An 11,054-nucleotide genomic window follows, 5' to 3' on the forward strand; every position below is an offset into this window, starting at 1 on the left:
CTTCAACATCCTATCAACACAATTATCTTTATATATATTTATTATCTTAACAAACAATGCTAAACACTAAACAAGAAGTACATCAACTTAAAATACTTCAATGGAATTATCGAAGTATTTGTAATAAATTATACCTCCTAAAAAATATTATCAACTCTTATGACATTATCCTGCTCTCAGAAACCTGGCTAAATGATAAATCCTATATCAACATCCCTAACTATCATATTATAAGAAAAGACCGAACAACAGGAGAACATGGAGGAGTAGCAATTCTAATAAAAACAAACCTCCCTTTTCAAGAAGAAACAAATATCTACTATAACGAAAAAACCCTAGAAACCGTCGCTGTATCTATCCCCCTATCTATAAACAATACAAAAAAAGAAAACTCTATACTAATAATATCAACATATAGAATCCCATCCACCCAAACTACAATAGATACCTGGTACAATTTTTAAGCTCAACTTCTAACTATAAACGCACCCTTATCGGCGGGGATTTAAATGCCCACCACTTTACCTGGGGTGCAAACAAAACTTATAAATCAGGAGAAAATCTCATCGATGCACTCTTCGACTCAGACTTATCCATAATCAATGACGGCTCTCATGCTTATTTCAATAACCAAGAAGAACAATTCTTCTCATCTCTTATAGATATCACAATAATCTCAACCAATATTCTCAACTCTACCACGTGGAAAACTTACCCAGACCGCATGAATAGTGACCACCTCCCAATAGAAACCACTATCTCCATAACCCACGAAAGACCTCCCACCAACATTACACATAAAATAAACTACAAAAACATCAATTGGAGTCATTACTCAACTCACATAGACAAATTTATAGAAAACAACTCAGAAACAATAAAAGAATATAACGAAGAACAAAAATACAATCTACTAACCAACCTTATCACTTCAACAATAAAAATATACAAAAACAACAAAAATAAAAAACACCAATAACAACTATAACATCAATTTAGAATATAACACTTCGAACATCAATTACAAAAAAATTTTAATCCCAAACACCCAAAGCTCCATGGTGGGACCACAACTGCTCAAAATTAACAAATGAAAGAAAAAAAGAAACCAAAAACTTCCTTAAAAACCCCACGTATAAAAACCTCAAATTACTAACAAAAACAGAAACACGTATTAAAAATCAACTTAGAGATATCAAAAGATGGAAATTCCAAGAATTTGCTGAAAAAAAGATCTCGATAGACACGAATATAAAAGAACTATGGAACACTATAAACAAATTCAAAAACATCAACAACAATAACAACATAAAATATCCAAACAACGACACCGAAGTAATAAATAATGCAAGAAAATTCATTAAAGAATTTTCCTCATCCCCAAACACATTCCCTTCTCACCCACCAATATACAGGGTGTCTAAAAAGTTCCGGGACACCCCAGTAAGTCCTGAGATATAACTATTTCCGAGAAAATTAAGATCATTCCTGTAGTAACTTTGAACGAGGAATCGAGTGGTGACCTTGGTTTTGACCTTGACCTTGACCTTCAAGGTCATTTCAAGGTCAACTTTTTTTTTTAAATGGGAACCCCTATTTTTGACAACGGTAATCCAAAGAGCGGGAAATTTTACGTCCAAAACGGTATTTTAAAATTTTTTTTCATTGCCTTGAGAAGGTCGATTTAAGGTCAAATGCTTGAAAAACTACCTAAAAGCGTTTTTTTAATTTTTAAGATATCGAAAAATGACCTCTACAAAATTTGTTCAGAACAGAGTAGGCCACTCAATGCACCAAAAACCTTTGACCTTTAACCTTATTTTAAAGATCATTTCAATGTCGAAGTGTTTTTTGTAATGGAAACCCCTATTTTTGACCCCGGATTCGCACATAGCACGAAATCAGAAAGAAACATTCAAAACGCAGTGAGTGGAAAAAACTTAGGTCCGGGTTAAAATGGCTTCTCGGTACTCTAAAAACTATGCGCAAATAGTTTTTAATTTTTTTTTATTGTATTAACACGTGCCTCAAAGCACCTCAAGTTTCCTATTGATTTTATATGGGAAAATGAGTTAAACGGTTTACCCTTCAAAAACCTAGTCTAATTTTCGGATTTTTAATTTTGAAACCACATAATCTTGTGTATTTTAAGTCGCCAAATCGAATGGCACTATTAGTTTTTGTCTAAAATGCGATTAAAAAATGTTATAAGCGAAAATTGTCAAAAAAATGGAAAAATCAGTGAAAAAAAGACAATTAACTAGCTTGTAATGTTTGTAACCAGTCAGTGATGTTTTTAGAAATACATATTTCCATGTATTTTGAGCTGCCAAATCGAATGGTATCATTAATTTCCTGATAGCTAAGCGGAATATTAAAGTTATAGGCCAATATCGGTGAAAAACTTGGAAAATCACCGGAAAACGGCAAATAACTTGCATACAATGTTTATATCGGGTAATATATCAGAAATTTCTTCGCGCTCACGTCAATTTCTATATATTTAAAGCCGCTAAAATGAAGAGTACGAGTATGTTTTTGTCAGTATAGCCACACTATTTAGTTGTAAACCAAAATCCTTAAAAAACCCGTGCAAAGAAAAGGAATAAGAATCGTATACTTTTGATGAACATAATTATCAATTATGTTCAATTATTCAATTCAAAATTGAAGCCTAATGCATGGCATTCCAGTTCGAGCTATAGCGCCCCCGTCGGTCGAAACCATGAATTACAAAGCAGCTTCAATTTTGAAATAGTAACTTTTTAGGATTTCACCTCATGTGTTTTATTTTTTACGACAGTGAAAATTTATACGTGTACTTACTACAATTTGAATTTCATAGTTAAAAAATGTCAGAAATAAGTCGTTGTTTTTTCTTCTTGTGTCAAAAAATATATGAACTACTCTGGAAAAATTTGATAATTATGTTCATCAAAAGTATACGATTCTTATTCCTTTTCTTTACGCGGGTTTTTTAAGGATTTTGGTTTACAACTAAATAGTGTGGCTATACTGACAAAAACATACTCGTACTCTTCAATTCAGCGGCTTTAAATATATAGAAATTGACGTGAGCGCGAAGAAATTTCTGATATATTGCCCGATATAAACATTGTATGCAAGTTATTTGCCGTTTTCCGGTGATTTTCCAAGTTTTTCACCGATATTGGCCTATAACTTCAATATTCCGCTTAGCTATCAGGAAATTAATGATACCATTCGATTTGGCAGCTCAAAATACATGGAAATATGTATTTCTAAAAACATCACTGACTGGTTACAAACATTACAAACTAGTTAATTGTCTTTTTTTCACTGATTTTTCCATTTTTTTGACAATTTTCGCTTATAAAATTTTTTAATGGCATTTTAGACAAAAACTAATAGTGCCCTTCGATTTGGCGACTTAAAATACACAAGATTATGTGGTTTCAAAATTAAAAATCCGAAAATTAGACTAGGTTTTGGAAGGGTAAACCGTTTAACTCGTTTTTCCCATATAAAATCAATAGGAAACTTGAGGTGCTTTGAGACACGTGTTAATACAATAAAAAAAAATTAAAAACTATTTGCGCATAGTTTTTAGAGTACCGAGAAGCCATTTTAACCCAGACCTAAGGTCTACTAAGAAAAAAAAAATTAAGAACCACCCTAATGTTACAGTGACCTTATCTTTGACCTTCAAGATCATTTTAAGGTTATTTCAACGTCACCTTTGATTGTTTGAATAATAAAGTAACGGGTTATCGAAACCGAAAGTCAAGTTGTTTAAATGAGGAGCAAGCAGAGACATAGGTACAGTTTTTTTGCCGGATAAGTTTTTTCCACTCACTGCGTTTTGAATGTTTCTTTCTGATTTCGCGCTATGTGCGAATCCGGGGTCAAAAATAGGGGTTTCCATTACAAAAAACACTTCGACATTGAAATGACCTTTAAAATGAGGTTAAAGGTCAAAGGTTTTTGGTGCATTGGATGGCCCACTCTGTTCTGAACAAATTTTGTAGAGGTCATTTTTCGATATCTTAAAAATTAAATAAACGCTTTTAGGCAGTTTTTCAAGCATTTGACCTTAAATCGACCTTCTCAAGGCCATGAAAAAAAATTTTAAAATACCGTTTTGGACGTAAAATTTCCCGCTCTTTGGATTACCGTTGTCAAAAATAGGGGTTCCCATTTGAAAAAAAAAGTTGACCTTGAAATGACCTTGAAGGTCAAGGTCAAGATCAAAACCAAGGTCACCACTCGATTCCTCGTTCAAAGTTACTACAGGAATGATCTTAATCTTCTCGGAAATAGTTATATCTCAGGACTTACTGGGGTGTCCCGAAACTTTTTGGACACCCTGTATAATCATATAGAACAACACACAAATAAACAAAAAGATCTTGACTCTCCTTTCAATATAGACGAACTAAATTTATCCTTGAAAGCAACCAAAGAAGACTCCACACCTGCCCTTGACCAAATAGACTACAAAATGTTAAAAAACACCCCACCATCTTTTAAAATGTTACTTCTATCTTCACTAAATCACTACTTTGAAAATGGTATTTTTCATGATACCTGGAAAAACTTTTTAATAATGCTAATACCTAAAAAATCCAAAAATAAATTTCGCCCAATATCATTAGCCTCATGCATACTGAAATTAACAGAAAGATTAATCAACACAAGATTACATCACTACATTGAAAAAAATAATCTCTTAACAGAATCTCAATACGGCTTCAGAAAAAGTAAATCTTGTCAACATGCTTTGACTCACCTAATTACTGATATTTATTTAGCAAACAACAATAACCAAAACACCCTTTGTACGTTTATTGACATAAAATCAGCTTTTGACAATGTCTGTCCTAATATACTTGACAAATTATTACTTAAATTAAAAATCCCAAAAAAACCAGATGCTTCATCTACAATCTAATTACCAATAGATCCCTTCTCTTCAAAATCGGTAATAATCTGTTTGGACCACATTCCAAAAGTATAGGAGTTCCTCAAGGATCTGGATTAAGCCCCCTACTATATAATCTATATGTAAATGAACTCTCACAAATCATACCTCCCAACGTAAAATTAATCCAATACGCAGATGACACTATTATATATACTTCTGTTCCAGATATCAAACAATCAATAAACATATTAGAAAACACTCTTGAACTCATAATCAACTTTTTTCTACAATTAAAATTAACTCTTTCAGCTAAAAAAACAATATTTATTATCTTCACAAAAGCTCCCTATCCTGCTATTAAAAATTACTCTCTACTAATAAATAACACTCCCATATACCCATCAAAAAAAGTTAAATATTTAGGACTATATATTGACTACAATCTTCATTGGAATGATCACGCAAACTACATAATAGGAAAAAGTTTAAAACTACTAAACATAATTTATAAATTCATTTGACAAATGTATTTCCCAAAATGCGCAAGAAAAAGGGTTCGAATGTGACTGAAAGAGAGTGAGAGAGAGAGAGTCGGGGTGCAGCTGCAGCGGCTTGGTCGAAGGCTGAGTGCGGCCAGGTGACTTAGGTCGGCGCGCCGGGTAAAATAAGAGTCGCTTTCTAGGTTTTTAAATTCTTGAATGTGATTTCAATCAGCCGTAGATCTTGTTGATATTTTTTTACTTTCTTCTCTTCTCTTTTCTTCTTACGCCATTATTACGCTCTATGGGCCGGAGAGTAAGACGCGTGTGATGTGTGAAATAAACACGTAGGACGATTGTATTTACGTCGCTTGTATCCAAGAGAGAAAAAGAAAATTGACGAGATTTACAGCTGACCTCCGCGCGCACATTCAAGAGTGTAATCACCGAAGATCAGATGTAGTCGTCCGAGTGTTGCCTGCCGGGACTCGAGCGGCACGACATGCCGATCTACAACGAGGAGTTAAAACGCACCCAGCTTCATCATAACCTACATTGAAAACCCGTCGCGAGTCACTGTGCCGTACCCAGCCGCGATCACTCTGTAACAGCAACATCGCTTTTTCTTGCTTTAAAACCCTTTATTACGCGGAATGATAAAAGCGTCATTTTTTTTATTTTTCCCTGTTAACATAATTAATAATACAAAAAAAACGGAGGTTTGATCTATTTTTTATTCCCTATGTTCCAAAAACCACTAATATAATCAAAATATATTTAAATAGTCGCGCGAATTCAGAGATTATTATACGTGCCTACTAATAACACTTTTTCATGCGCGGACTTATAAATTAGCTTACATAAATGATATAAATATAAATGAGATTATTATTTTACTGTACTTATAGTAGTTAGAAAAGAGACTAAACTCATGGATTGATATCGTGCAGAAATTAATAAGTGTACAAGTTTTCCACTAGAATTGAGTGATCATAATATCTTACCCTGCTGTTCGAACGTAGAATCATTATCATCATTATTATTTTCGTGCGCATTTTCTAAGCTTTGTCGATCTCCAATATCAGCATCGCTCGAAGTGCTCTCCTGCTCATTATGATTATCGTCGGTGTCATTACCTTCATTGCTTTCAGAGTCTGTGTCGGAGTAATTCTACAGAAACATAAGCGTTAATATTAGTTGTGTTTATGCCAATTGAACAAAACAAAATTCGTAATTCTTAATTAATATGTTTTAGGTACAACCGCGGGGAAAAAAAGTTGTTTACACTCAAGCACTACGTGGGTAGTAAAACTTTAAATGTAATTTTAGAAATGTCCCATGAAATATTTTATGTTAAAACCTATGATTTACTAATATGATTTTAAGCACAGTGCAATTTTTTGATATGATACTAAAAATAAAATCACTCACACTAACAGTTGTTGAACTTGTGGAATCATTAGAACTTTCACTTTCTGAATTGCTTGCCCTGAGCCTGTTGATATAGCGATACCGAGATGCCCGCGAATAGCTTTCAAAAGTACGCCCTTCATTCATGATGGGAATATAGAAAATTCACCCTGCAAAATATTTAGTTTATTACTGTATTATTCATTCTATTAATTATAATTTATGCCTGAAATGAATACTTACCAGTTCGTGGAAGCTATCATGTGTAGTTACATGTGTAGACACATCGCAAGGTTATTAAGGCTATAAAAACATTCAAAAAAAAAGGCATCGATGATTTCATGTCGTACTTCGAATGTTAACCTTTCGTTTACATAACCGCAGAAAATTTCTGCAACCGATATACGTATTGGTTCTATGGTCTAATACTAGAGACGTGAGTACGATTCCAATAACACACATTAAAAAAAATTGTAACGGAGTCACTGCAAAGTGGGGTGATTCTTATTACCCGGTAAAAGTAATACGTGTCAATAGTAAGTACCTTAAAACCTACAAAAGTTTTGTATGTTTGATTTTTTAACGAATCCTATGCACTTCTTCAAACTATACGTTATCTGATAATTAATTTTTAATAAATAGGTAGCAAAGAGTGGCTCGATTCATTGCACGTGTCAAAAGAAGACATTATCTTAGACAATAGTGAGATAAGGAACTGCAACAAAATGTCGCGGCCTTCAGCGAAAAAAACTAATCGTTTGGAGAACAAGAGGTTGAACGAACTAAATAAGAAGGCGTCAAGAGCACAGGGATACAAGGTTTTGGAAAAACGATCAATTTTTTCAGAAGATGATAGTGAAAATGAAAGGTAAGACTCAACACTATAAAAAAGCTTTCATTGCGGTACTCATTATACCATACGGCGCATGTTTGTTCATACACGAATTTGTACTTGTATATGAGCTGTAGTATCTTAAGAAAAAATTGCGTATCGTGAAATTTTAAAACTCGTCCGCGTTAAATATTTCGTAATTGACCATTCTGTAAATTGAAAGCTTGATCATACAAGCGCGTCAAACCTGTCCACAGATTTTAATTAGCTTAAGGGGGTGCCATACCTCTGTTTTACTGACTTTTTTTTTGACGTATTTTCTCCAAAAGTACTAACGGTGCAAGTAAAGACATTCACAAAAGTTTCATTTTTGAAAAAGAGAGCGAAGTACGGTCATCTTGTTGGTGAAGTTTGAAAAAAAAATATCCAACAAGAAAATCTGATTAATAATTTTTTCCGATCAAAAAAAGCGTTGTCGCGCCGCGTTGCTATGCGTGATCTACAAACTGTATGAACATTTCATTGATAAACAATGCTTACGACGACCAGCTGATCGATCGATGCCTACTCGTCTCCAATAATCATGCCTATTTCTTATTCAATAATCAAGATGACGATTTTTCTCTCTTCTTCAAAAATGAAACTTTTATGAAAATCTCCACTTGCGCCGTTAAGTACTTTTGGAGAAAATACGCCCCAAAAAAAAGTCGGTAAAACAGAGGTGTGGCACCCCCTTAAACATAACAATGTAAAAGTTGATTTACTATTTAGGTACACAATAATAATTATGTCGTTTATTAATGTAGGAAAGATGAATTAGACCTGGAAGAGAGTGATGGAAGAAATTATTCTGAGCCGGATGACAATGTCGTCATGACGCACGAGGGCAACGAAAATGAGAATAAGAAGGGCGCAGAGCGAAATTGTATATGTTCACAGCTTCCAAATATTGAGCAAATAAAATTAATTTAAAAGATTTAAATTTTCAACCACTTAAAATAATCCTTTTTTTTTTATTGTTATAGTTACCGAAGAAGATATACGAAAATTGCAAATGATATTGGACCTTGCTAAAGCCATAAATCCAGAAGTCTTAAAAGACCTTGATGTAAGTCACTATTATTAGATTGAAAAAATTTCAAAATTTTTTTATTGCTCATATTTGTTTTGCAGAACATTAATAAAAAAGCTGGTTTCACCAAAAATCGAGAGGTAAGATACGACTTTCGAAGATGTCTGAATAGTGCATTCAATTTTATAATATAAATTGTGTAATTTAGGTTCCAATAGTAGAGGGCTCCAAGTGCAAATTACCCGAATGGAAACTTAGCGTTTACAGAACTTCGTACAGAAAAAATCCTAAAGAAATGGTTCGTCGTTTACTAGTTGATCTTATTGGAATCGATATGCTGAAAAAATCATCTGCAAAGGGGGGAAATAACAGGGAACCCATCCCCGAAAATATTTTTGAAGATGTTCAAAGTAAAAATTAAATTATATAACTTATATAGATATCTATAGATACACAAACGAATGGACAACATTTGCTCTACGCACTTACTTCTTATAAGTATCGTAATGCTAAAATATAAAAATAGAACGATAAATTTATCGTTTCGTATATTTTCTTCTACATCACAGTATTTATTAAAGGTGAATTTATAAAGAAAATATTGTTAGTTCGTTTGATATTCACTGATATCTACGATATAGTAAAGCTTTAATAGAAGACTAAATAATTATATTTCCATTTGAATCCATATAGGCTTTGTAAACTTGAACACAAAACCTCAGTTTAGGCTTACTCACGAACAATATACTGCAGTCATCACATCCAAGTGCGCAACTTTGAGAAATCCAAAAGGCAAAAAAGGAACCAATATTTGTATGGCCAACGGCAATTCTTCGGTTAAATCTTTCAGGCGAAGTTTGTCGCAAAAAACAAAGTTTCACTCGAATCAAACTAATAGTAGCTTCAAGAATATGACAGAAGGTGATTTACGAACAATGGAAGAGATTCGAAATAAAAATACTAAAGGTAAAATGTTAAAATGTAATGAACTGATATATAACAATGAGTGTAAATAAACATTTTATATACAGGCAAAGGAAGTAACAGCAGTAAAAGTAAAAATTATGAGGAAGAAATAGTAGTGAGCAGTAGAGAAGACAATTCGAGTGATCAAAATACCGAAATAGCAGATGAACAGCAAGGTTCTAGTGCGAAAGAGAAATCCGAGGTGCGAAAACGAGAAGGCGACAAGAATAAGCAGTTTAATGAGAAGAGCAAACCTGGTGAAAAGAGACAATATAAGGGAGATCAACAAAGTCTACTGAGAAACGAAAAAGCGAATGAAAGAAACGAATCTGATGGAAATGAAGGGCACGCAAAGGAAAAGCATCTCAGAAAAATTCGCGAATCTGTGATAGAGAAACAACGAAAAAGTAATGAAGAGCACGAAGAGAGAGAGAGAGAGATAATGAGAGTGGACAGTCGGCTGAGAGTAAGGGGGATGCAAAGAAACGGTACAACAAGTAAGAGCATCGTAAAAAGAACAGCAAACATGAGATCGAGCACCAGCAGGCTGGTAAATCCTGCCAGAATGAAGAGAGAAAGCAAGACAAGGAGAGAGTTAGACATACAAGCGAGCGAAAAGAGCCGTATGATAAGGAACGATACATGAACGAAAATTATCGCAGAAAAAGCAGTGAACCAATATTTGAGAAACAGCGAGATGGTATAAACGAGGTGAATAAAGAGAGAAGGCAAAACGGAGAAAAAAGCCTCGAGAAGGTCGAACAGAAGAGCGAAAGAAAAGAATCTGATGGAACGGAACGACATGAGAAAGAACAACATGGCAAGAAAGATACCGAACTGCTAGTTGAGAGTCGAAGATCTGATGGAAAAGGGCTGTATGAGGAAAAGAAGATAGATAGAAAAAAAAGTGAAGGGTCAGACGGGAAAATAGGAGCAAAAGAATACCGAAAAAATCAGGATGAAATCAAAAGTAAGAGTGATGATAAAAAGATAAGACACGAGGAAGAGCAACAACGTTGAAAGAAAAGCAAATGCGACCAAAAAGGAGAAAAATCAGTTGAAAAGGAATATCGCGAAGAAGTACGAAGTGACCAGGGCAAACAAGGCACAAGAGAAAGAAAGAAACGTCAATGGGGAGATGAGTGGGAATACGAAAATAGAACAGAACATCATAAAAAATATAAGAAACATTCATGATTATCAAGACAAAAATATTTAATTATTAAATTGATTGTGAAATTACAAAATTCAAATATTTTAAATCTTAAAAACATAACCACACTGTTTGATATTTAATTGTAGATCGAATAATCTATTTCGTTAAAATCCTATTAGCTAGAGATACGGATGGTGTACCTTCAAAAGTTACATAGAGTTTAGCCAAACACACAA

General features: G+C 33.7%; 1 protein-coding gene across 1 annotated transcript; it reads left to right on the forward strand.

Annotated features, from left to right (window-relative positions):
• The first annotated feature begins 7,517 nt into the window (after positions 1-7,517).
• LOC131674928 (uncharacterized) lies at positions 7,518-10,682 on the forward strand. The gene is made up of 8 exons (XM_058953748.1): positions 7,518-7,660; positions 8,431-8,549; positions 8,650-8,732; positions 8,798-8,836; positions 8,905-9,106; positions 9,390-9,662; positions 9,728-10,007; positions 10,325-10,682. Exons 1-8 carry the CDS (start codon positions 7,518-7,520, stop codon positions 10,680-10,682), a joined length of 1,497 nt encoding a protein of 498 aa, XP_058809731.1.
• The last annotated feature ends 372 nt before the right edge of the window (positions 10,683-11,054 follow it).

Source organism: Phymastichus coffea, unplaced genomic scaffold (assembly GCF_024137745.1).
Source record: "Phymastichus coffea isolate CEN01 unplaced genomic scaffold, Cenicafe_Pcof_1.1 PCOF00014, whole genome shotgun sequence".
Taxonomy (NCBI): Eukaryota; Metazoa; Arthropoda; class Insecta; order Hymenoptera; family Eulophidae; genus Phymastichus; species Phymastichus coffea.